This window comes from Sugiyamaella lignohabitans, chromosome D (assembly GCF_001640025.1).
Source record: "Sugiyamaella lignohabitans strain CBS 10342 chromosome D, complete sequence".
In the NCBI taxonomy this organism is placed as follows: Eukaryota; Fungi; Ascomycota; class Dipodascomycetes; order Dipodascales; family Trichomonascaceae; genus Sugiyamaella; species Sugiyamaella lignohabitans.
The window spans coordinates 1,697,179-1,722,434 of NC_031673.1; the positions used below are offsets into that span (position 1 = coordinate 1,697,179).

At 47.9% G+C, this 25,256-nt stretch overlaps 10 protein-coding genes across 10 annotated transcripts; 6 read left to right on the top strand and 4 right to left on the bottom strand.

Annotated features, from left to right (window-relative positions):
- Positions 1-295: 295 nt before the first annotated feature.
- Positions 296-1,039, top strand: AWJ20_5154 (Uncharacterized protein YGL138C; the record flags this gene model as incomplete). The annotated part of the gene is made up of 1 exon (XM_018882277.1): positions 296-1,039. One exon carries the CDS (start codon positions 296-298, stop codon positions 1,037-1,039), a length of 744 nt encoding a protein of 247 aa, XP_018736670.1.
- A 253-nt stretch (positions 1,040-1,292) lies between these two features.
- FLC1 (Flc1p) lies at positions 1,293-3,425 on the bottom strand (the record flags this gene model as incomplete). Its single annotated transcript, XM_018882278.1, has 1 exon — positions 1,293-3,425. The coding sequence occupies one exon, from the start codon at positions 3,423-3,425 to the stop codon at positions 1,293-1,295; it is 2,133 nt and encodes a 710-aa protein (XP_018736671.1).
- Positions 3,426-6,786: 3,361 nt separating this feature from the next.
- Positions 6,787-8,637, top strand: AWJ20_5156 (uncharacterized protein; the record flags this gene model as incomplete). Its single annotated transcript, XM_018882279.1, has 1 exon — positions 6,787-8,637. One exon carries the CDS (start codon positions 6,787-6,789, stop codon positions 8,635-8,637), a length of 1,851 nt encoding a protein of 616 aa, XP_018736672.1.
- A 3,600-nt stretch (positions 8,638-12,237) lies between these two features.
- Positions 12,238-13,596, bottom strand: CYS4 (cystathionine beta-synthase CYS4; the record flags this gene model as incomplete). Its single annotated transcript, XM_018882280.1, has 1 exon — positions 12,238-13,596. The coding sequence occupies one exon, from the start codon at positions 13,594-13,596 to the stop codon at positions 12,238-12,240; it is 1,359 nt and encodes a 452-aa protein (XP_018736673.1).
- Positions 13,597-14,455: 859 nt separating this feature from the next.
- On the bottom strand, positions 14,456-15,796 carry AWJ20_5158 (uncharacterized protein; the record flags this gene model as incomplete). The annotated part of the gene is made up of 1 exon (XM_018882281.1): positions 14,456-15,796. The coding sequence occupies one exon, from the start codon at positions 15,794-15,796 to the stop codon at positions 14,456-14,458; it is 1,341 nt and encodes a 446-aa protein (XP_018736674.1).
- A 1,094-nt stretch (positions 15,797-16,890) lies between these two features.
- On the top strand, positions 16,891-18,387 carry AWJ20_5159 (uncharacterized protein; the record flags this gene model as incomplete). The annotated part of the gene is made up of 1 exon (XM_018882282.1): positions 16,891-18,387. One exon carries the CDS (start codon positions 16,891-16,893, stop codon positions 18,385-18,387), a length of 1,497 nt encoding a protein of 498 aa, XP_018736675.1.
- A 189-nt stretch (positions 18,388-18,576) lies between these two features.
- PET112 (glutamyl-tRNA(Gln) amidotransferase subunit PET112) lies at positions 18,577-19,455 on the bottom strand (the record flags this gene model as incomplete). The annotated part of the gene is made up of 1 exon (XM_018882284.1): positions 18,577-19,455. One exon carries the CDS (start codon positions 19,453-19,455, stop codon positions 18,577-18,579), a length of 879 nt encoding a protein of 292 aa, XP_018736676.1.
- Positions 19,456-21,323: 1,868 nt separating this feature from the next.
- On the top strand, positions 21,324-21,857 carry APT1 (adenine phosphoribosyltransferase APT1; the record flags this gene model as incomplete). Its single annotated transcript, XM_018882285.1, has 1 exon — positions 21,324-21,857. The coding sequence occupies one exon, from the start codon at positions 21,324-21,326 to the stop codon at positions 21,855-21,857; it is 534 nt and encodes a 177-aa protein (XP_018736677.1).
- A 688-nt stretch (positions 21,858-22,545) lies between these two features.
- On the top strand, positions 22,546-23,538 carry KIN28 (TFIIH complex serine/threonine-protein kinase subunit KIN28; the record flags this gene model as incomplete). The annotated part of the gene is made up of 1 exon (XM_018882286.1): positions 22,546-23,538. One exon carries the CDS (start codon positions 22,546-22,548, stop codon positions 23,536-23,538), a length of 993 nt encoding a protein of 330 aa, XP_018736678.1.
- A 638-nt stretch (positions 23,539-24,176) lies between these two features.
- On the top strand, positions 24,177-25,151 carry OST3 (Ost3p; the record flags this gene model as incomplete). Its single annotated transcript, XM_018882287.1, has 1 exon — positions 24,177-25,151. The coding sequence occupies one exon, from the start codon at positions 24,177-24,179 to the stop codon at positions 25,149-25,151; it is 975 nt and encodes a 324-aa protein (XP_018736679.1).
- Positions 25,152-25,256: the final 105 nt, after the last annotated feature.

A 25,256-nucleotide genomic window follows, 5' to 3' on the forward strand; every position in this document is an offset into this window, starting at 1 on the left:
CCTGTAATCAGTAACAGAACAAGCATCGCTAGAGGCTAACCCATTGAACCAGGAGGCTGCATTTGTCACAGGGCAACGGCAAGCAAACAGCGCTCTTTCTCCCTGGGGGTGGAAAACATGACTACTGATGAAAATACAACTCTGCAGCATTGTACTGGTGTTGTTGTCTCTTGGCTGTCCTATAACTTGTACCTGGCTAGTGCGCGAAGACAAAGTGTGCGACCCCGGGGAAGAAAACTTCCTGTTTCCATATACCGGGTTCCGGATCCAACGCCAGTACACCTATGGGTTCCCGATGTTGCATCACGTCCGCTTGTCACATTGCGACCACGGAGTCGTCGATATGGAGGCGTTTGTGGTGACAGACCGCAACACGGATCTGGTATGGGCAACAGATATGTGTATGAACAGTCAAATGTGCTTTCGAGCTGTTCGATATAAAAAGTATGCCAGACGAAGCATGAACATCTATCTTCCCTACACAGCGGTAGGTGGAATATTTCTGTGTCCAGGAAACAACACTGTTTGTACAAATGAAAACGCCCGTCCTATTCTGCCTTTAATTGCAGACAGGATCTGGTTACAATGGTACGATTTCCCTAAATACAGACGAATTGTACAACGAATCCCGTATTTATCGACCCCCAACTACGTCGACCCACGGTATCCACACCGACAGGATAAAGGAGCCGAATGGGCGTCGAAACTGGATATCAACGAAGACTACGAGTACTCGATGGCCGACTCGTTAACAATATCAGCAGTGGTGAACCGAGTGCTCGACGTACTCAACAACATCTTCAGCATCTCGCCAGGCTATCTCGTCTGGGAGCACGACCCCGTTGTCACGGAGCTGCGAAAAGACACCCGCGACACCCTGGCACCCAAACTGATGCGAAAACTGCTCGCCCTGCTCATGACACCAGGCTCGCACCCGCAACTCCACCGTTTCCTCCAAGCCATCCAAACCGAGCTCGAACCACTCGACTCGATCCACGACGACACCGTCATCCAGCACGCCGAACTTCTGCCCCCGTAACACAGCTGTATCCACCCCGTGCCACGCTGCCTCCGGCGGCTGGGGCTCCGCCCCAGAACCCGCTGCTCCTCTCGCTCCGCTCGAGTCGAACCCCCCTCCACGATCCCAGCAATCTCCTGCGAAGCAGGAGCTACGGGGTCTGGGGCGAAGCCCCAGTCGCCGGAGGCAGCACCCCATCACAGTACAAATGAAACCCGGTTAATACATGACAAGAAATCTATAAATAATTGGAGAAAATGCAAGAGGCGGCCGGTCACTCGGCGAGCGGCTCCCAGGCGGTTTTGACGTCCTGTTTGGAGGCGGTACGCGGGGTGGCGCTGGACTCGGACTCGTCGTATGTCGACACCTCGTAGCCAGAATGGCGCTTTTCGCTGGGGTACGACGACGATATTGAGGCGTCGTCGGCTCCGGTGTGTGGCGATGGGTGCAACAGACCAGCGTCGTCGTGGTCGGCTCGAGCTGCCGCTCCGAGTGCTGTGAACTCGCCAAGAACGTCGGGGTTGGGCTTCCCTTGTTCTTGGATAAACGAGGCTCGGTCGTCTTTGGCTGGCTTGTATCTGCTGTCGGGGTTCTTGAAGAAAATGACAATAGTACAGGTAATGAGCGTGAATAACAGCAGCACAAGTGAAAATGCCGCGTTGAGCACAAAAAAGATGACTCCCATAATCGACGATACGTACATGGGTTGGCCAAACAGTCCTGAAAAGAACATGAAAAAGAACGCATTCAACGTCAAGATACTGCCAATAGTAATGTTAATAGCATTCGTGATCTTGTCCATATATGGCTTCTTGATTCCCACGAGAATCACAAACGCCAATTCGATAATGAAAATGGCGATACCTTGAGTCTTGCCGCTGGATTGTGCAAACGAAATGAAACATGCCTTGACAAAGGTGTAAATGAGCACAGGGGCAATGAAATAATAGTGGTTGCCTTCAAATTGGGTGTACAAAAATCCATACTTGTTAATAACCTCGGGCTCGGAATACAGCAAATATACTGGAGTATCGTGAGTGGCAATAGATCGTTGGCCAATCACAAACACTTTAAACGAGTTCCACGCCAAAATACCAATGGACAAAATCAGGAAAAACACTGCCAAAATAATCACGGCAGCCGAGTCGCGTTCAATAAACTCCCACAACGACAAAATCAGCAGCTGCGAAAATCCAATAAACACCAGTCGCAAAATAGTGCCTTTCAACATGGCTTTCCAGTTGGTTCGGAAGTAGTCATACTTTGACTTGAACGCAAAAATCAGCACAAATCTGACAAATGCAAATACAATAGCCAGAGCCACACAAATGAGTACGAAAAAGGTGAATCCAGTGAGAACAACGGCTGTTTGCTCAATACCGGCTTGATATGCCATACGCTTGATACCACGAAGCACCAATAAAGTAGACGAGCTATGAGCGACAGTATCGATTTTGCCTTCTGAAGTGCCTCGACTGGCAAGTAATCGCACATTACGAGACAAAAAGTCGCTGACAGTTTGACCATGAGTAGCTAAAAAGTCTCTGAAACGCGGGTTCAAGTAGTTTTCAAGGACATTTCTCTTTTGCACGAGGATCGAAATAGTCTTGAATCGAAGATATGTGGTGGGTGTACCACCTGTAGCCTGGACATACCAACGGAAAATCTTTTGCATAAACTCAACCTCAATAAGACCCATGGACCACGCGAGATTCTGAGCCCATGCTGAAGCAATAGGAGGAACTCTATCAACAGCCTGCATACAAACAATAACCACCGACTGGAAGTAAGCAAATAAAGCCAACGAGTTGGTAGCGACATGAGCTGCTGTGTAGGAATTACCCCACATGGACAGAATAGCAGATGTCAATAAACCAATACCAGAAATGACAGCCGTGACCCACTTGACAGCCACATGGTCAACAGTCTTAGTATTGGTGAACGAGGCCTGAATACATGCTTGCATGGTATTTGTATCATCGAGAATTCGAACATATACAACAGCATCAATATCCGGAACATTATAAGCAACTCCAGGAATGCTGCTGACAATGGATTCGGATAAAGTTGAGTGTGATTGGATATCGATCTGGCCCGAAGTCAACGGACACAACTGGTTCATGTTCATATCACACGGATCAAGTTTTTTCTCGATAATATTAATACCGTACGCATATACCGTCACCAGAGCAGTGACATTACCGGAAATAGCCACATTGGCCGACACATCATAACTGACAGTCCTGTTGTCGGGCGTAAAAACCACATCAAACTCAGACGCCGTCAACGCCGAGTTCTCCATACAAGTGACGAGTGATGAGGCCTTCAAAATGTTCTCGGCACGAGCTCCTGCCACCCATGACGACACTGCCAATGCCACAAACGAAAGCAACCGTCTGCCAACCATCTTTCACTGCTGTTGTTAGCACGGGTCCTTTCAGGGGTGAGGTGTGCCTCCGGCGGCTGGGGCTCTGCCCCAGACCCCGTGGCTCCTCTCGCTTCGCTCGAGTCGGGTTTGGGGGGTGACACGAGCGTCTGGCGGGGTTGAAAAGTCCGCGAACCACTGATCCAGATAGTTCTGGGACCCCCCGACGCTCGACTCGAGCGAAGCGAGAGGAGCCACGGGGTCTGGGGCAGAGCCCCAGCCGCCGGAGGCATACTCGCCCCGCCGAAAATGAACACTTACGAAATAGATTTTGGAGCGAGGGGAAAATGGACAGAAAAACTGAAGGAAAAAAAAAAAGGACCAGGGCCGATACTGGATTAACGAGAGAGACCCGGGGGTGTGTTCAGAGGGCAAATCAGACCGGAAGTTGGGGAAACAAGCCAAAACAAAAAACGGGTGGTTTGGATACTTTTTCCTGAAGTCGTTCGGCTGGTGCTGGTGACTAGCGACAGAAATAAAAATATTTTAATCTCAGTCGAGCTTCAGTTGCCAAAAGTGCCTGGTTCGTTGTCAAAGCCGAATGGTGAGTCGCTGGGTCGCTGGAAAATGTATCAGCCTTGTTTTCGGGCCAGAGCCTAACCCTTGATATTGGAAAAAGTATTTTTAGGCACTTCAGATCTGGCAGCAGCAGCGGCACAGCAGCTCCAGTAGCGTCTGGCTCTAGCGGAAAATAGCAGGTGGCAGGCTGCACTCCCAGGGCGTTTGACCTGATCTGGGTTTCTGTAGTTTCTTCCTCGGTCACCGGCTCTTTTCCTCCACTGTCAATTTTTGGGCCCTGTTGGTTCTGTTTACTCGGATTTTTGGGGGTTTTGGTATTAAAAAACCCAGAAAATAGTACAAACTAGCCGGGTATGACCCGAATGTAGTCGCAGTTCCGTGCTATAGCCCCGCTGCCAGCTGCATTCGAATGACATCGACGGCATGTATAATTGCTTTTGCCCGGATTTTTGGCTATCGAAAATCAATTCTCTGGGTACGGGTAAAACACAAAGAATGCTCGCGATACCCAGAAGTGACGACACTTGGAGGGGCTCAGGAGGGGCTCTGGTGGGGTTTCGGCGGGGGATAAGGTGGGGAGTGTCTGGGGGAGGGGGTCTGCCTCCGGCGGCTGGGGCTCTGCCCCAGACCCCGTGGCTCCTCTCGCTTCGCTCGAGTCGAGTGTGTGGTGTCGGCAGTGTTGGGGTCGGGAGGAGCTCTGCTGCATTGTTTATCAGCCAGACTGTATCGTGGAAATCTGTCTGTCTGGCTATAGGGAGAGCATGGCTGGTAATCTAATAGAGTTTTGCCGATTGGACTAAGAGGCGTTATACGAAGCTTGACTCGATTGCGAGAGGGCAGGAGTGGAGAGAGAGCTTATTTATTGAGGTGGTTGGAAATTACAGTTATAGCAATTAAGACTGGTGAGGGAGTTGAGGGGTTGAGGGCTGAGGATGAAGAGAGACTGAGAGATGAGCGGATAGGGGATGATGAGGGGCTCCTGCTACATGCACATACGCATGTCTATCATCGTCGCTCCAGCAATGTACATATGGTGATAGCAGCAAATCTCTTGGCTAGAGCTGTTTGGGACTATCGCTTATCAGCTGAACATCGGACATTGTACATTGTACCTCGATACTAATTTTTCTTGCTATTTGACCAGTCACTATATACACTAACCTGATCCTTCGTATAACATAGCTAGTATGTGAGTATCGATAACTGCCTGTGTGACAACAAGGGTCTGATAGTCTGTCTTGACTACTGCCTGATACTCTACAGAATACAATGTATAGTGTATAGCGTAGTTCACTGAGAGCTGACAGATCTAGGTAAATACAAAATATATAGGTAGCTGTTTATACCATGTATATTTATATCTTTATATCTTTATATCTTTCTATATATGTTTCAGCTAAGTTGCCGAGAATATCACCACCTTAGCCGCCCATCACCTGCTGTCGGTCCGACAATACCAGTAAACGGTTATGTGATGCTCAAGTATCTTGCGCTTGTCGGCTATTTTTCCTCCATCAGCTCTTTATAACCTCCAATACAAACCCAATACAAGTAAAATTTGATTTCCATGAACCTACCGTACCCCTTCTCTTCTGAGGCTCTCTAAAAAATGCCCCACCTGCCCCCCATTTTTTCTCTCTCCCGGCAGCCCCTCCCCCTGTAGCTCTGCCGCTCACCGTTGACTGCCACACGCACAACACCTCCTTGCCCTGTCAATCCGTGAGAATATGCAAGATATAGTTCTCTGCCCAAACAGCGGGTAACTGGCAAAAGGGGTAGTTGCATAATGGCATACCGACTGGTAAGCAGCGAATGTCAGATCACTGACATCAGAATTCAAGATATGGATTTCGAACTTCTTTAAACACTCTGACCAGCCAGAGGAGAAGAAAAGGAGAAGAAAGGAGAAGTTAAGTTGGACCCCTGAACAGAGAGCCAAAGGGAGACCAATCTTTTCGCAAGATTAAAATGGATCTTTAGAGCCAGTATCCAGAGTCTACCATGCAATGAACTGTCCCAAAAGAGTCCAACCAATCACCTTTGGTGCTATGAGTCTAGTCGATGCACTGAATTATTGAAATTGAAGCCTCTAGCGAACCACAATTCCTCTTTAGCCACTGACGACGAGTTACCATTGATCAAGTCATGTGACTACATTGCATCAAAGATCGTTTATCGGCTTGCATCTCCTGCAATGATTATCCTCAGGCGTCCCGTATCAAGATCCAAACCATATGTCACGGTCGAAGCTGATAATTTCTAATTTCTTTACAAGTGCAACAGCATCTCTTGGAGTTCTGGCGCTTTTCTTTTCAGGCTGAACACCCCCACGCAATATTTCACTCTGTAGCCACAACTCTCGTTCCTCTGAATTAGAGACGGTTATTGAAGGGCACTTCCCTTTGTTTTCAGTTTTTGAGGGGTCGAGTCTTTTCTGGGTTCGAGCCTTTTCTGGGTTCTGAAACTCATCTGACGAGTGGTGAGGGGGGACTGCCTCCGGCGGCTGGGGCTCCGCCCCAGACCCTGGTTGCTCCTCTCGCTGCGCTCGAGTCGGACCCTCCGCACTCGCTGTTTCTCTCCGAGAGGGTCTCACCCACAGAACACGGGACCCACTACGCCCGACTCGAGCGCAGCGAGAGGAGCAACCAGGGTCTGGGGCGGAGCCCCAGCCGCCGGAGGCATGTGTCCCCAGGCAGCGGTGCGGGGTAATGCTCGGCCCTGGTCCGTGAACCCCCACATGCATGTGAGATGTATGATCCAATGGCAGAAGTATATAAACCCCAGAAAATTGGAATTTTTGGGGAAAGCGAATTGAATTTCAAGGATGAGTTCTGGATTCTCGCCAATTGCCGGAAACGGGTTTTCTGGAAGGACCGATGTTGTTCGGGCTTTGTTTAGTATATGGGAACCGCTGCAAGCAGCGTTTTCTAAAGACGGTGCTACTGTGCAGATAGATCACAGTGGAGCCATTTTCGACCGAGCAGCCATCTCGCTGGAGGGCTTCGCGAGACCATTGTGGGGAATTGTGCCCTATGTTATGGGAGGTGGCGAGTTCGATAACTGGGATCTGTTCAACAGAGGATTGAGTAATGGAACCGATCCTGATCACCCTGAATACTGGGGTGATATTACGGATATAGATCAGCGTCAAGTCGAGCTGGCAGCAATTGGATTTGCTTTGGCAGTGGTACCAGAACACTTTTGGGAACCTTTGACGGAGGAAGCAAAGAAGAATGTGATCAGGTACTTGTTGATGGGACGAGAACATGATTTGCCTGAATGCAATTGGCACTTTTTCCGAGTATTGATGGATTTGGGATTGAACAGGGCTGGTGCTGTGTATGACCAGGCAAAACTCAGTAATGAGAGTTTTGACAAAATCGATAGATATTATATCGAGGATGGATGGTACCGAGATGGTGATCCTAAAGGCGAATTGTATAGAATGGACTACTATAACCCATTTGCTATGCATTTGTATGGACTATTATATTCTGCTTTACAGCCCAATGATACAGAAAGAGTTGAGAAATATAGAAGTCGGGCTAGAGAGTTTACTAAGGAATTCGTTAATTTCTTTGCTGATGACGGGTCAAGTGTTCCATACGGTCGCAGTCTTACTTATCGGTTTGCCTGTGGCAGTTTCTGGGGAGCATTGGCGTTTGCAGATGAAGAGGCTCTGCCATGGGGAGTGATCAAGGGTTTATACTTGCGTCATCTCCGATGGTGGTCTCAACAGCCAATTTCATCTCTCAACTCGAACATTCTTTCAGTTGGATATTGTTACCCAAACACTTTTTTCTCAGAAGGTTATAACTCGGCATGCTCTCCGTATTGGGCCATGAAAGCGTTCCTCCCATTGGCATTACCAGAATCACATCCATTCTGGTCCAGTAAAGAAGTTGATTTAGATCATGTCAAGGTACCATTTGTATCGTCAGTTCCGGGATTTGTTTTCTCTCATAACCCGAAAAACACTGTTATGTTGGTGTCGGGTCCGGAAAGAAAGGATATGAGGTTTGTCACCGAAAAGTACAACAAATTTGCCTATTCGTCGAGATACGGATTCAGCATCGAGGCTGACTATGAACGGTTCTACGCGGGTGTCTTTGACAACATGCTAGCTTTTTCTGACGACGGCGCCCATTTCCGAGTCAGAGAGAGATGTGCTGTTGCCAAAGTCTCCGGTACAATCTTGTATTCGCTCTGGAACCCCTGGAGTGATGTCAAAGTGGAAACATGGCTGATTCCATGTGGACCATGGCATACTCGTGTTCACAAAATTGTTTCTCCCAGAAAACTGTCCACTATTGAAGGAGGATTTTGCGTGCCGCTGGCGGATTTCAATAAAGATCTCCGATTCCAAAAAGAAAACTACGCTCTTGTGCAAGCCGAAGAGGACATCAGCTGCATCACTGAACTTTCTGATACCAAAAGAACAGGGCGTGTTCACAAACCAGAGGGAAATACCAATTTGATGTTCTCACGGACCCTCGTTCCTCAGCTACTGGCCGATATAGAACCCAACAAGGAACACATCTTTGTCACAGCTGTTCTTGCTTCCCCTGACAAACTAGCTGCACAGACTGCTCTGAAGAACCCACCACCAGTACCAGATATCAAACAGCTGGTAGAACTGGCCGGCAAGGCAGACCTCGTCGGCATCATGAAATAGCATATATACTAACATATAGACTAGCTTCGAATATATGCCCAGTTTCACCCAGCCGATATCTCAAGTGACTCGTCATTTGACGGGTCACATTCCTTCATCCCGCATGAACACAATACATCCAATAAATAGAACCATTTTCCCTGTACATATAACCACAGCATCCAATATGCCTCCAGACACCAAATTCGACGCTGGCAAAATATCACGACACTTCGCTGTCCAAGTGTGTGCTGCCGGTGAACCAGGTAAGCAGTACCAGGGTGTGGTTCTGCCTCCGGCGGCTGGGGCTCCGCCCCAGACCCTGGTTGCTCCTGCTTCGCAGGAGTTTCTCTCAACACTGGAACTAAAATAACAGGCATTACTGTACACAGTCTATGGATGAAATCGAGACAGTTCTTTTGTGGCGTCGATGAAGCTTCAAAGGAAAAATGCTGGCGGTCGTTCACCAAGATCCACAACTTCAAATTCACAGACCCTATGACATCTCAGCGGTCTACTAAAAGCCTCTTTGGCACGAGAACCGATGTCATCATCAGCATGCCGGAGTATCTCAAGTACCGGTTCTTGCTGCTCACGGAGAAACCAGCGGGGCCAGATAATGCAAGTAAACCCAAAACCCAAAGTAGTACACATATGGAGTGCTAACTGATGCTAGATCAACGAGAGCGAAATGCAGATGCTACAGTTTATCGTCGGGTTTGCTGGTCCGGTGGCTGACACGGTTATCCTCTCGAGGTTTCCAGGTACCTCTTATTCCATGTTAGAAACCTTGCTAAAATCATGTCTAGTCAAAGCGGTTCAAAAGATAGGAAGTGACAGAGTTGAATATGTATATAAGCTGTATTCTGCCTTGGATGGATATGTTGAAGTGAATAATAGCCTGGCAGGCGGTGGACTACCGAGAAAGTAAAGCTGTTAAAATAAACGAGGTAAAAAAAATATTCTGAAGAGGTAACCATGCCAGCTATCTCTCACTTCCGAGTAATAAACTAGCTTATTTATTTCATTCACAAATCCCCTTCTCTCTCTCGGGTTCCTCGCAAAACTTATATGACGGTTCGGGACTGAAATTACCCCTGAGCACCCCCTGAATTCTACGCCGCACTAACCAGATCAAGCAATAGATCGCGGTGAAACATAGAAACTCGAGCCATCTTCACAAATCTTCTGTTGTACGAATCACAATGATTATTCTACTAAGGACACGAGCTGTGCTGTCTTTACATCGTCCAGCACCAAATCAACTCAATTTTGGTGCTCTAATATGTCGCACACTGAGCAATTCCTGCCAATGTCCGGCTAAACGCTCGAGCTCGTCCAACCGCTGGCTCAATCGCCAAGGAAGAGACCATTACACAAAGGAGGCCAAGATCCTCGATCTTCGGTCTCGAGCTGCTTTCAAACTCATAGAACTGAACGACAAGTTTCGTCTCCTCAAACCGGGCATGACAGTAGTAGACTTGGTACGTGCCACACTTTCAGAGGGGGGATATGCCTCCGGCGGCTGGGGCTCCGCCCCAGACCCTGGTTGCTCCTCTCGCTTCGCTCGAGTCGTGTTTGGGGTTGTTTCAGTTTGGGGGAACATGGGTACTAACAACTGATAGGGTTTTGCTCCGGGATCCTGGTCACAAGTGGCAGTTGACAAGACGAGACCACTGGGGAAGGTTATTGGCGTGGATATTTTGCCGTGTCAGCCTCCTCGCGGAGTCAGTGCGATTCAAGGCAATTTCCTGAGTTCGAAGGTCCAAAATGAACTAAAAGCCATTTTGTCAGATCCACATCTTGGGAGACCACTCCCACCACGGAGAATTTTGAAACCAGGCGAAACGGATCTTGATCCTGATAGGACAATCGACCTAAGCCGAGACTCTCCAGAAACACCAGACCCGGATCCCGAGAACGAGGCAGGTCTCAGCTACATCGATAAAGAACGTCATGCGGCCGCGCACCCTCCCGAAGCGACATCATCGTCAGAAAATTCAGTGGATCTAGTGTTAAGTGACATGTGCGATATACACCCCCAAACGAGCGGTTTCTGGCTCAGAAGTATTAACGACCCTTACATTAGGATGGCAAATACAAGCGGATTACAAGTGCGAGACCACGGCGCCAGCATAGTAAGTCCTGATCCCCAAACTCTCCTGCGAAGCAGGAGCAACCAGGGTCTGGGGCGGAGCCCCAGCCGCCGGAGGCAGAGCCCCCCTCCACGACTAACTCGTACCAGGACCTGTGCGACGCGGCACTGATGTTTGCAATTGACACGCTGAAACCCGGCGGCAACTTTGTGTGTAAGTTTTATACAGGATACGAGGACCGGTTCCTGGAAGCGCGACTCAAAAAAGTGTTTGCCAAGGTCAAACGCGACAAACCCGCGGCGTCCAGGAGCGAGTCTAAGGAGATGTATTTCATTGGGCTCAACAAAAAAGCAAACGTCACCCGTGAAAAAGTGTTCTACGAGTAGAACGGACTCTATTTATTTTATTTATTCATTCACGTTTCTAGGGGGAGTGTGCCTCCGGCGGCTGGGGCTCCGCCCCAGACCCTGGTTGCTCCTGCTTCGCAGGAGATGTCCGGGGACGGCCGACGAAACGACTCGAGCGCAGCGAGAGGAGCAGCCAGGGTCTGGGGCGGAGCCCCAGCCGCCGGAGGCAGGCTCCCTGGATTTTCGATCCTCAGTAGTAGAATGCAGGTTGGTGAAGATCATGCAGCGATATTTTGTCAGTTCTCGAGATACATATTCATTCGAGATCCGTGCCAAAGTCAGGTATTTTATAAACATGTTTCGTCGTTCAGTTATCGCCAGTGTCAGGGTTTCGTCAAGAGCCGTTGCCAGAACAGTCCCCCGTCACCAGATTGTATCGGTGACCGGAATTCGCAAGTACTCGAGCGAGTCTGACGACAAATATAACGGGTTCCCCAGTGTCAGCGACCAGCAGGCCGAGGAAATCGCCAAAAACCCATTGATCCAGAAATTGAGCAATTCACCCAAAGCTTTGGAAGCTTTAAAGAAGACTGGTGAACTGTTAAGAGAGCGTGGATACGCCGACCAGGGCGGAAAACCCAGTGTCTGGGCCCAGATGAAACTGCTTTCCGACAGCAAAGTCAGAGAGCAACTCACAATCAGTACGTACTAAAACTGCCAGAACTATCATAAACCTCTCTCTTAATCGTCCAAAACCACTTACTAACACCCCCCAGTGAAACAGACCCTGGACGAGGCTGGAATCGAGCTCAAAAAAGACGAGTAAGTACCACCAACCACCCTTCACCACCGTTCATCATCCCGCAACTAACACATATCCCAGCGTCGAGGCCCTAATGAAAGTCCTTGGATTCAGCCAGGGCGACTCTAAATAGACAGCACCGTCCGTAGCTAATCGTACATACTCGTCAATGGGGGCCAGTGCCTCCGGCGGTTGGGGCTCCGCCCCAGACCCCGTAGCTCCTGCTTCGCAGGAGACCCTAGACTCCGTTTCCCAGCGATACTGGGGTCCTCACGCCCGACTCGAGCGCAGCGAGAGGAGCAGCGGGGTCTGGGGCGGAGCCCCAGCCGCCGGAGGCAGGCCCCCCAAACAGAAGTATAAATATATTAGTACGAGATTACAAGTCGACGTTCTTGGCGAGGTAGGTGAGCAGGTCGACCTTGGTGACGATGTGGACGGCCTTGACGGAGTGGTCGGCAGTGCGTTCGGTGACGACAGCGGCGGAGTTGTGCTCGAAGAAGTGGTTGAGTGCTGATAGGGGCGTGTCGACGGTGATTTCAGAGAACTTTCTCGACTTGGCACGAGGCGAAGACTTGGATTGAGCGTGTGGAGTGCCGACATCAGCAGGTCCAGGGGTGGGTGGGGTGTTGAACGAGGGTAATCGGCGGAAATCCAGCATCACGTCCTGGACAGGAGTATCAACAGTGGCTCGACCTCGAGAAATAAACGATAAAAGATTACCAAGAGTAACGAGACCAACGAGTTTATTGGATTCAGACGCAACAGGAAGCTGGTCGAATCCCTTTTCTCGCAGAAGGTCAATGACAGCACCGGTCTTAGTCGACGTTTTAACAGTAACAACAGGCTTGAGATTAAGGTCGGCAATAGTGGCTCCTTTGTATTGACTTTTCTTCTCAGCTTGAGCTGCTAAAGTAGCATCATCCACAAACCCGTTATACTTCATCCAGTCTTCGTCAACAAATTTAGTGAGGTACGAACGAACAGAGTCGGGTAAAACGACTACAACTGTATCGTCTTTAGTAAGACCTTTAGCAACTTTTAAAGCAGCAGCAAGAGCAGATCCACTGGATCCACCGACTAACAAACCCTCTTCACGAATCAGACGTCGCGACAATAAAAACGACTCTCTATCCTCGGTCTTGATCCACTCGTCGACCAACGACCGGTCCAGAACATCAGGAATGAAATCATAACCGATTCCCTCAACTTTATACGATTCAACAGAATCATTTAATGACTCAGGAACTGCCAGAATCGATCCTTTAGGATCAGCTCCTACAACCCTGACTTTAGGATTATGTTTCTTCAAAGCTCTAGCAATACCGGTAATAGTACCACCAGTACCAGCACCAGCCACTAAAACAGTGACTTTTCCGTCCGTCTGTTCCCAGATCTCTTCACCAGTACCGTATTCATGAGCCTTTGGATTATCCAAATTGCCATACTGGTCTAAAATGACGGCGTTTGGAATCTCTTTCTCCAACCGTTTGGCCACTCCGATATGCGACTCAGGAGCGTCCCAAGCAGCTTCAGTAGGAGTACGAACAATCTCAGCACCCAATGCTTTCAAAACACTGACTTTCTCGTTCGACATCTTCTCTGGCAAAGTAATAATCGTTCTATAACCCTTAACAGCACCCACAAGAGCCAATCCAATACCAGTATTACCAGACGTGGGTTCAATCAAAGTATACCCAGGCTTGATCCGGCCGGATTTCTCGGCCTCCAGCACCATCCGCTTGGCAATCCGGTCCTTGACACTTCCACCGGCATTAAAATACTCCAATTTACACACTAGAAACCCCTGTTAGTCTTGGTAGTCCGGGTTGGAGGGGTCTGCCTCCGGCGGCTGGGGCTGCGCCCCAGACCCCACTGCTCCTCTCGCTACGCTCGAGTCGGTTTCGTCGGCGGTCCTAGCAAACTCCTGCGAAGCAGGAGCCACGGGGTCTGGGGCGAAGCCCCAGCCGCCGGAGGCACAAACAACCCCCTTCACGTCCAGTGAGACATGGCGATGCACTTACGAACCGTGGCCTCGATGCCCAGCGACTGCGGGATGCGGTTGAGTCGGACCATGGGCGTGTTGCCAATCTGGTCCAGAACGGTATCTAGAATTTGGCCTGCCATTGTTACTTGTCGTTTCTGCTGGTTTCTACAGTCTCAGCACAATAATCGGATCTTTTCTGACCGGTTCTGATGCAGCTATTAACGTCGTCGTCCTCCGTGAAACGAAAATTTCACCGCCAAGTGTTCATGTACAGATCGCCCCACCGACAGCCGAGCGTTTAACCCCGGTAAATCCGGGCATGACCGGGGTGCCTCCGGCGGCTGGGGCTTCGCCCCAGACCCCGTAGCTCCTGCTTCGCAGGAGTTTGCTGGGACCGTGGACGGAACCGACTCGAGCGAAGCGAGAGGAGCAGTGGGGTCTGGGGCGCAGCCCCAGCCGCCGGAGGCACGAAGGGACCCGTGCACGAAACCGACTCGAGCGGAGCGAGAGGAGCAGCGGGGTCTGGGGCGGAGCCCCAGCCGCCGGAGGCAGCACCGCCAGAAACAGGGGTCAGGTTTATAAATATACATAGGGCGGTTTGGCGGGGATGCTAGGTGAAGATGCCGCGACGGTACCGGTCGCGGAGGTCATAGATGGTGGTGCGTTGGTCTTCGGGGAGGAAACTGATTTGCTCGTCGGTGAGGTCGAGCACTTGTTTGACGAGTGCTGCTTGTTGGGGATCGAGTGATGCCAGTGCTGTGTTGAGTCCGCCAGAAGAAGGGGGTGGAGGTGGTGGTGGAGTGTGGTATGATTGTTGTTGTGGTTGATGGTGCTGTTGCTGTTCTAACTGGCGTTGTGTGAATTGTTGTTCCATTTGTTGGGGTTGTTGGTCTTGAGAATCTCCTTGAACAGCCTGGGTCACGACATTTGCATCGACAAGACCCATAAGTAATAGTGCTTGAACAATTCCGTAGACAAGAGTCGTGTTTGAATGGAGTAGTTCATATGCTTTGGCTGCTCCGTTATTCGTGGCTAGCAGCTTTTTCACTGAACTGATCACTTCTAACAGTTCTAGTGGTGCCAGGTGTGATAAGGTACGTGAGATGTTATCGTCGACAATGAGGTTAGATGGAAGGGTTGAAGTGGACACGGCAGGCTGAGGTGTGGTTTGGTTGCCGTACGGAGATGGCTGTCGCTGGTCATTGCTATTGTTATAGTTATTATTGCTGCTGTTGTAGTTATTATTATTGTAGTTGTTATTGTTATTGCTGTTGTAATTGTTGTTGTAGTTGTTGTTATTGCTGCTCTGGCCATATGGATCAGGGTATGCGTTTCGGGGGTCGTTTCGGGGGTCTCTGGAATCCATTCGGGAGTCCATTCTGGGATCCATTCTGGGATCCATTCTCGGATCCATTCGTGGATCCATACGGGGATCCATACGGGGATCCATTCTAGGGTCCATTCGAGGGTCCATTCGTGGGTCCATTCTGGGATCCATACGATGATCCTGCTCGCGGTCTCTATCTCTGTTTCTTCCTCCATCGCGTTCTCGACCGCCATCACGACCGCGATCCCTATCACGGTCTCGTCCACCACCTCCTCGCCGGTCTCTATCTCTATCTCTGTCACGGTCTCTTTCTCGATCTCGACCGGTCCGACCCCGTCGTCTCGGGTCATTACCACGACCTTCTCCTGCTAATGGCTTGGTAGAAAACTCTGGTCTGAGCACTTTACCTCCTAGCATCAGTCCTGTCATGGTACCAAGAGCACGAGCTGCGGCATCGTGATTTGGAAAGTCCACAAACCCATAACTACCCTTTGATCTGTCTCGACCTCGGTCCACTAGTCTGATGCTGACCTGACCAGCACCTCGTAGTACTTTTGCAACATCGTCCTCGGTCACTCCATACGGTATATCACCGAGAAACAGCGTTCTACTCGTGGCTGCCATAATACTAGTATGTATTTACGTCTAACCACCGCTACCACTGTGGTGTGTTGGGGGTTGTGTCGATTCCGACTATAAATGCTCTTTTAATCTTATCTGTACCTGTTACGTGTACGTATCAATTCTCCAATCGTATCGAGAAAACTCTCGCAATATCCACCTTTATCCCTGTCGTGAGGTTATTTTTCTTTCTGGTTGTGTGGATATGGACTTTACTGGCAGTCGGGCGAGATTTTTACCAAGTTTCTCCGACTCTGATCGTCCGAGTCCAATTGGAAACCTTGCTATATCAACTTTGTTTTATATAAATCACGGTCTGGCCCGCCAACGTTTTATTAGTTTTAATTGGCAAAACACCCTGGTCGTCCTTCCCGTTTGCTGTATATATTGCGATGCTCATCAACATCGCTCGCTGCCTAAAGTCTTGACAGCATCTCAATCAGCCGCGTGAACACTTCTCTGCACCGGGTAACTAAACCTGATAGCACCATTTCCATCATAATTAGAATTTTATTGACATCCTCGATTCTATTTAAATCATTCTATAAGCTTTGACCACTTTAAAACTGGGAATTGTGATTGTACCTGTAATCAATTGAACCTTGAGACGCCCATTGGCTGTGCAGAACTGCTCTGATACACCGTTTATGGTCGTTACAATGCTCCTGCTAGCCAAAATGCACTGAAAACGCATTCTTCTTCCACGGGCAGCTTATACAGCACTTCTTTTCTCTATCACGGTACTGGAAAATAATTGGGACCCGGCCCGCAAGGTGCCTTCCCTGCCTCCGGCGGCTGGGGCTTCGCCCCAGACCCCACTGCTCCTCTCGCTTCGCTCGAGTCGGTGCATCTCGGTTCCAGCAGATCCGATATTTATGGAAATCTGATTCAATTCTGGTTTATAAGAGGTCCATGGAGGTGTAGTTTGGATGTCAAGCATGTCTTATCGGACCCCTGCATCCCTTATCTCATGCGAGATGTGGGCAGATAAGCGCACGGCGCACTGATGCCGTATCTCCGAACAAACCCGTGAGATTAAAGTTTCGATTACTGTCACAGGCGGGCTATTTTTGACACATCCACATAACTTAAATAGCATGAGCTTTCTCTTTGGTCGCTCCACAAACGGTTCAAGCACACAGAAGTATAAATCGAGCCAGTTTGGCCCTAGAACTGCCGGAATTCACAATAAGAGTCATATGTCTACTCAATCTCATTCAGGGGCATCCGGTCTTCTTAACAGGACTACTGGGTTCAATTCCCATGATACCTCATCTTCTCTAACTGAAGAAGACGATTTTGAAATTATCACAATGGAAGATGCACTTCCGGATGTAGAAACTACTGACCAAGAAGTGCCTTTTGGTCGCAAATTTGGAAAAAAGTACTTTGGGTTCGGTGAGAAAGTCCGTAATCTTAACCATGGTAGTTTTGGTGCCATTCCAAATGCAGTGTTGGATGCCAGAGTTCGTCATATGAAGGATATCCAGCTGTTTCCAGATCCTTTTTTCAAGACCGGGATTTTCAACCAGATTGCTCCTATTCGAAAACAGGTAGCTGAGTTGGTTGATGCTGACCCTGATAATCTTGTTTTTGTCACCAATGCTACTACTGCCGTGAACACCATTCTACGGAGCTATCCGTTCAAGAAAGGCGATACTTTCATTATTTGTAACACTATATATGGTTCTTGTCGAAATACTATCCAATTTCTTCAAGATCGTGTAGGTGTTAAAGTGGTAGAACTCACGTTCACGTATCCCATGAACCACGCTGAGATTCTAGATCTTTTCACTAGTGCTATCGATTCGTACGAAAATGTTCGTATGGCGTTCTTTGATACTGTGTCATCGATGCCTGCTGCTACTATCCCCTGGGAAGAGCTTTGTCATATTTGTAGAGACAGAGGTGTGTTGTCCATGGTAGATGGTGCTCATGCCATCGGTTTGATTCCTCTTTCTCTGAGAACTGCCCGTCCTGATTTCTTTACGTCGAATCTCCACAAGTGGCTTTTTACACCCAACTCTGTTGCTTTACTCTATGTAGACCGTTCACAGCACCACTATGTCCACTCTTTGCCAGTTTCTGCTGTGTATCTGGATGACAACACCACACTTTCTGGCGATAAAGAACAGTCTCGTCTGGCTGATACATTCTTGTACACGGGTACTATTGACTACAGTGCCATTCTCACCATCCCCGACAGCATAAAATTCCGCAACGAGGTCTGTGGCGGCGAAGAGCGCATCCGCCAGTACTGCACCGACCTGGCTACACGCGGAGGAGCTCTTGTTGCCAAAGAGTTTGGCACCGAGATCCTCTCTGGCAAGGAAGACAACCTCATCACCAGCATGGTCACCGTCGCCCTCCCCTATAACCCAGCCGACTCACCCAGTCTCCAGGGTGAGATCAACGGGAAATACATCGAGTACATCATCCGCGAATGGAACACGTTCGTGCCCATTAGCTACTACAAAGGCCAGTGGTGGAGCAGGTGGAGCGCCCAGGTATACGTTGACATCGACGACTTCAAATACGGCATCCGTGCCGTGCTCAACACCCTCGAGTACCTCAAGTCTCTGGGTTACAAATAGTAAATATATTCTGTGTCCGTGCCTCCGGCGGCTGGGGCTCCGCCCCAGACCCTGGTTGCTCCTGCTTCGCAGGAGATTTCCGGGGACTGTCGACGAAACGACTCGAGCGCAGCGAGAGGAGCAACCAGGGTCTGGGGCGGAGCCCCAGCCGCCGGAGGCAGTGTCAAGGGAAGAAAATGTACATTGATGCTATAGGAGTGATTTGAGCATGGACTCGATAGAGGCTGCGTCGACACGGCCCTGGAATTCACGCATTACCTGGCCGACGAGGAATTTGATGGATTTGGGGTTGGTTTTGATTCGGTCAATGACGTCCGGGTGTTTGGCAATGACTTTTTGACACACGGTTTGGAGAGCGACATGGACGTCTTGGGCAGAGTCCTCGGCTTTGCCAAGATCGAACTGGTCTATCAGGTCGTCGATGGTCTGATTGGTTTCTAATCCATTGGCTACTACGTGTTTCAGAATCAGTGCTCCTGATGTTTTGGTAATCTTCTTTTTCTCAACTCGTACCATGAGATCCGCTAAAAATGTCGCTGGTACTACACTCTCGTCGAATTGTTTGTTGTTCTGGTTCAACTCGCCTAACAGTCGGTGCACAATCCAGTTAGAGATCACTGATGGTTTCGTACCACCATTGGCTTTGAATGCGTTGTAGACTTTATAATAATATTCTACCAGTTTAGTGCTGCTGCCAGCCATCATCGTTCGAGCATCTACAACTGGCACGGAAAAGGGCGGTTTCAGCAGCTCTTGGAAAATATCGTCTGGCAGTCTGGGAAGTTGTTGTTTAATCTGTTCGACAATTTCTGGACCGACTGATATCGGCATCAGTTCGGGGTCTGGCATGTATCTATAGTCGACAGCATCTTCTTTGCCTCGGAGCTTCCAGGTATTTTTGCCGTCCCAACCTCTGGTTTCAGGCTCGATAGTCTTTCCGTTTTGAATATCTCGTTTCTGTCTCTCGAATTCGGCTTTGATAGCATGGACGACTGCACTTGTACTGAACAAGTTCTTGATCTCACATCGTTGCCCACCATTAACTGATACGTTTACATCGACTCTCATGGCTCCTGACTCTAGTTCTCCACTACACACTTTTAGATATCGTAGTAATCCCTGTAGCTTTCTTACAAACAAACCAGCCGCTTCAGGAGTTGGAAGGTCTGGTTCTGTCACCAGTTCAATGAGTCCGGTGTTGGTTCTGTTGAGATCAATGTGAGCACCTGTACCCTCGATATACGTCGTCTTACCAGTATCTTGTTCGATCTGGATCTGTTTTATGCGCACTTTGACGTCCTCTTTCAACCCATCTCGTACAAAGATTTCCAAAATCCCGTCCTTTGCAAATGGTTCATAATGCTGTGTAATCTGGTATCCCGCCGGCTGGTCGCCGTAGAAGTAGTGCTTTCTATCAAACGATATCCTTGGCTCAACAGTACATCCAAGTGCAACTGCTGCTTTAATTCCGAGTCCCAGAGCATTCCAGTTAAATATTGGCTGGGTTCCTGGCAAAGCTGCATCGAAATATGATACTTGTGAATTGGGTACCGACTGAAATGACGTGTTGGAGTCTGCTTATGTTAGCTTGGAAACTAGGCTGGGGGCATTGCCTCCGGCGGCTGGGGCTCCGCCCCAGAGAAACTAGGCTGGGGGCATTGCCTCCGGCGGCTGGGGCTCCGCCCCAGACCCCGTGGCTCCTGCTTCGCAGGAGGTTTCTAGGACTCTCTACATTTGACAATCGAAATATTCAGAAGTGGATATTGAGATTGGCATGGGGGATCGTATTTCGAGCTAGACAGCTGCTGCCAGAGTCAAATGACCTTGTACAAGAAAATATGACTCTCCTGGATAACGAACTTTCAGACCTGTCCAAAATTGCTCATTTCAGAGTCTTGCCCTCGAGAAATACTCACTTGAGAAAAGTTTGTGCTTCGTTAGCAGTTGAGCGTGGATTTCCAGACCACACGTTAGTCTATACTGGCTGTCCTGTTCTTTCTGACCTTGTCGCAATGTGTGACTTGAGACACTCCTGAGGCTCAATTTCGTGTGCCTGAGCACTTGCCTTTCAAGCCTAACGGGCCCTTTTGCTATCCTACTCAGCATTTTGTGGTCTCTTTACTCCAGTTTGAAGTCTGGATCATCTCATGATTCATCTGGGGCAGCTTCACGTGATAATAATTTTTCAGCGGCATCACGTGATTTGTTGTCTCCGAAATTCAATTAATATTGAATTTATTCGGTACAATTGAAAAACTTGAATCCACAAAATTTATACTTAACAATTCAGCAAAAGAATAGTTTCTTTCTACCTGCTTTTTTTCTAGATTCAAAGAAAGTTCATTTCACAATTGACCAAAAACACCAAGTGCATCTCTCTCGTCGTATACATTGAAATATGAACTGTTATATCGTAATATTATAGTAATATTCTTATTCCAATCCATTTACCGGTTTAAGCCATCTTCTACCTGAAGTTCTAATGTACTCGTCGAGAAAAGTGATATAAAAACAACAATCTCAGTACCAATTGTACATTTCAATCTAGCGGATTATTCCCCATGTCTCATATCAATTATCCATTTTTGATTTCTGACTCACGAATTACACTACAAGAGGTATAATTATACGCATATCAGATATAATTCTGATTTGTTATGAAATAGAACGTCGAAATAAATTATATAATTCTCATGAGAGTCCTTGAAATTTCGATAAAAGAAGGAATTATCAGGGGTAAGTTTAGGGTTGACGGCACCGATCGGCTTTTGTAAGTCGATCGCCGTTACATGCAAGTGTGTAATTTTTTTTCAGCCTCGCTGTCCTGTAGGCACATGCTAAGCTCGGCGACTTCGTGCCTTCCCTTCTTTCTCTTCTTCTCTTTTATTACTTTCTTTTGGTTTTTACTTTCAGGAGTTTTTGTGTTCCTTTTTACCATGTCTTTGTCCGAAATCCAAACTACCCTCAAGGGAAAGCTCCGTCAATTCCAAGATTTCCCTTCTAAGGGAATTTTGTTTGAGGATATCATGCCCATTTTCCAGGACCCCAAAGCTTTCCAACTTTTGTTGGACGGTCTTAAATTACACTTGAAAGACAAGAAGGTCGATGTTATTGTTGGTCTTGATGCTCGTGGTTTCCTTTTTGGACCCGCTTTGGCTCTTCAACTCGGTGCTGCCTTTGTTCCTGTCCGTAAGCAAGGTAAGCTTCCTGGACCCACTGTCCAAGCTGTTTACGAGAAGGAGTATGGACAAGATATCTTTGAGATCCAAGCCGATGCTATCAAGCCTGGTCAATCTGTTGTCATTGTTGACGATATCATTGCCACTGGTGGATCTGCTTCTGCTGCTGGTGAGCTCGTCACCAAGATCGGTGGTTCTGTCACCGAATATTTATTCATCTTAGAGTTACTGTTCCTCAAGGGTCGTGATAAGCTCAATGCCCCAGTTTTCACTCTCCTTGCTGGCCAGTAAGTGTCTTAATTTTTGTATTATATTTAATGCTCTACGACTTGTTAAAGAAAGGATGGTAAGTGGTTCCTGAGGCTCCGACCCAGATCACTAGCTATGGCTGGCCAAATAAGAGCTATATCTCATCAATGGCTGAGATTTAAGCACAAGATGCAGTTTTCTGGCTTTTGTTGATAACAAATCACAGCTTAATTGTCGCACCAGGGGTCGTCCCGATATACAAGATAAGACCCATGTCCCTTAAAATGCTGCAAGCGACTGATAACTGCATGCACGATGGACATATTCCACCACCCCTGAACCTTGATCTGGTACATAGCAAAAGCACATAACTCCATTGCAGTGTTTAGTAGGGATATTAGCGTTAATATTCGATTGATCTTGAAGGCAGGATGTCTGAGGAAGTTGTGCTCACAAAGAATGAGCAGACGCTCCGAAAATATACAAAAGGTAAGGCTTCATGAAATGGATTGAGACTCAGCTCGTAGCCTAGTTTGAGGTTGATCCAGAGTTCATTCCAGATGAATTCGATTCAGCTGTTTTGCTGTAATGTAATCTGCTCTATCGGAGTCATAGCAGATAGAGCCACGGCCCCACGCCCGCATCGAGCGAAGCGAGAGGAGCAGCGGGGTCTGGGGCGGAGCCCCAGCCACCGGAGGTAGTCAGGAATTTAGAGGATCAAGATCTAACAATGATAGAGAAAAAAGTCGGTGAAGGTACATATGCTGTTGTATATGTAGGAAGAGCCAAAGATACGAAGAGGCAGATTGCCATTAAAATGATCAAGGTGGGAGAATTCAAAGATGGATTGGATATGTCAGCTATTCGTGAAATCAAGTTTCTCCAGGAATTGAGACACCCGAATGTCATTGAGCTACTAGACGTGTTTTCATCGGAAACGAATTTGAATATTGTGCTGGAATTTCTTCCTGCTGATTTGGAAGTGCTTATAAAAGATAAAACGATTATATTTAGTCCAGCAGACATCAAATCATGGCTGTTGATGACACTTCGAGGATTGCATCATTGTCATAGGAATTTCATTCTTCATCGAGATTTGAAACCTAATAACTTGCTACTATCACCAAGTGGTCATTTAAAACTTGCCGATTTCGGTCTTGCTAGAGCACTACCTGCTTCTCCTAGGGTGAACCTGACGCCTCGAGTAGTGACGCGGTGGTACAGAGCACCTGAACTGCTTTTCGAATCCCGTCACTATACTACAGCAGTTGATATTTGGTCAGTAGGAATTATATTTGCCGAGCTCATGTTACGAACACCATATTTACCAGGAGCATCAGATTTGGAACAGATCGATGTCACATTCCGAGCACTAGGAACGCCAACTGAAGCGACATGGCCTGGTGTATCGAGTTTACCAGGGTACAAACAAATACAAAACTATCCTACACCCAGCAGGCAGGAGCTTCAAAACCGGTTCTTGGCTGCTAGTGATAACGCACTCGATCTCATGAACGATATGATCCATTTTGATCCTGCCAAGCGGATCGATACGACACAAGCTCTATTATCGAAATATTTCACTGAATCACCACCTCCAACAAGACCGGAAAACCTCCCGAAAAAGGCTAAACAAGACCCCGATTGGGAAGAACAAGCGCTAAAGAACGAAGAGAGAGAAAAGCTCATTCAAAAGACGAGAGAAGCAAGAATGCGAGCATAGTCTGGTGAAGTCCTACGACGTAATGAGAGATTTTATTTCCTCCCTACTGTTATTTTACAGAAAAGTATTTTCCATACCAACTCTTGGCCTTTATTTATATTGACAATTGACAACTTCGCGGCTCAAATGAAAGATGGTCGAACCAGCATCGAGTTCACGTTTCATTGTAAATACCAATTTGGTAATATCTGATGTGACAGGCGAGTTTCACAACAAGTTCAACGACCCGAACGATAACACAAAAGAAAGAATCGATTTTATTATAATTTCAATTCGCAGTTCTCTCAGTTCTCTACTATTTATTATCTGAAATTAGCGAAAAGATCATTGTCTTCCCTGCACCAGGTACCGACTCGAGCGAAGCGAGAGGAGCCACGGGGTCTGGGGCAGAGCCCCAGCCGCCGGAGGCATCTCCGGACTCAGAAATATTATTATATACCAGCCTTTAATATAAATTTGCCAGCCAGAACTGGCCAGGAAGAACCTCCCAGGGTCAATGATTTACCATGGGTTAGGGCTTCGGTGTGAGATGCATGTTGAGACGTGACATGAGCATCTCGAGGGGATTAGAACCACGAAACGAACGTGCTGTAAACATCTCTACGAATAAGTTGAGAGTATTATTCGGTTGTTGAAGGATGACTCGACTTAACTTTGTGGCTTTGTTGCTGTCGCTGGTGTCGATAGTTCTAGCAGTTGACACTCAGTATGACGCCAAGTATGTCAATTCATTGAAAGATTCCAGTGGTATTGTCCGACTGACGGATGCTACATTTTCCAGAGTTGTAGAGGGTCCTAGAGATTATACGGTAGCAGTGCTATTAACAGCCGACTCTCCTAAATACGGATGTCAATTCTGTAAGATTGTGGGACCTCCTTTTGAGACAATTGCTTCCAGTTGGAAACAAGACCATCCTAACGGAGATGGTTTGTTCTTTGCAGTGGCCGATATTGCAGACACTCAAGGTAGTTTTATGCAATTGGGCTTGACCCATGCCCCCAATCTTTATATATATCCACCTACCGAAAAACCCAGTACAGTGGATGTTGGATTTGATCATTATCAATTCGTTCCCAATGAGAGTCAGGTCAAACTCATCACCGAATACCTTACCAGAACCTACGGCTTCAAGATTGTCATCCACGAGCCATTTGCCTGGGACAGACTATTTATCACTATCGGTGGAATTGTTCTTGTTTTGGGTATTCTTAAGTTTGCCTCAGGAGTCATTCTCAGCATTTTGCAGAAAAAGCAGCTCTGGATTGCGGTTTCTCTTGTAGCCATTCTCATGTTCACTTCAGGCCACATGTTCAACCAGATCCGAAAAACTCCATATATTGCAGGCGATGGTCGTGGTGGAGTGATTTACTTTGTTGGAGGACATTCGAACCAAGTTGCCATTGAGACTCAATTCATTGCCGTGACATATGCTATTCTGGCATTCGCCACCATCTCACTTATTGTGAAGGTACCACGCATTGAGAACCCACAAGTTCAGATGTTTTCAGTGTCGTGTCTGTCTGTAGTAATTATCCTTGCATTCAGCTTCCTGTTATCCAAGTTCCAGGTCAAGAATGGAGGTTACCCATTTGGCATTCTGGATATATTCTGAAACCATAAAAACAGTCCAAAGTACAAAATACACAATACAAAATACATAGAGAAATAGAAACCCCATCCATGATGGAGCGAGATGCTGGCAGATGCTGACGAAGCC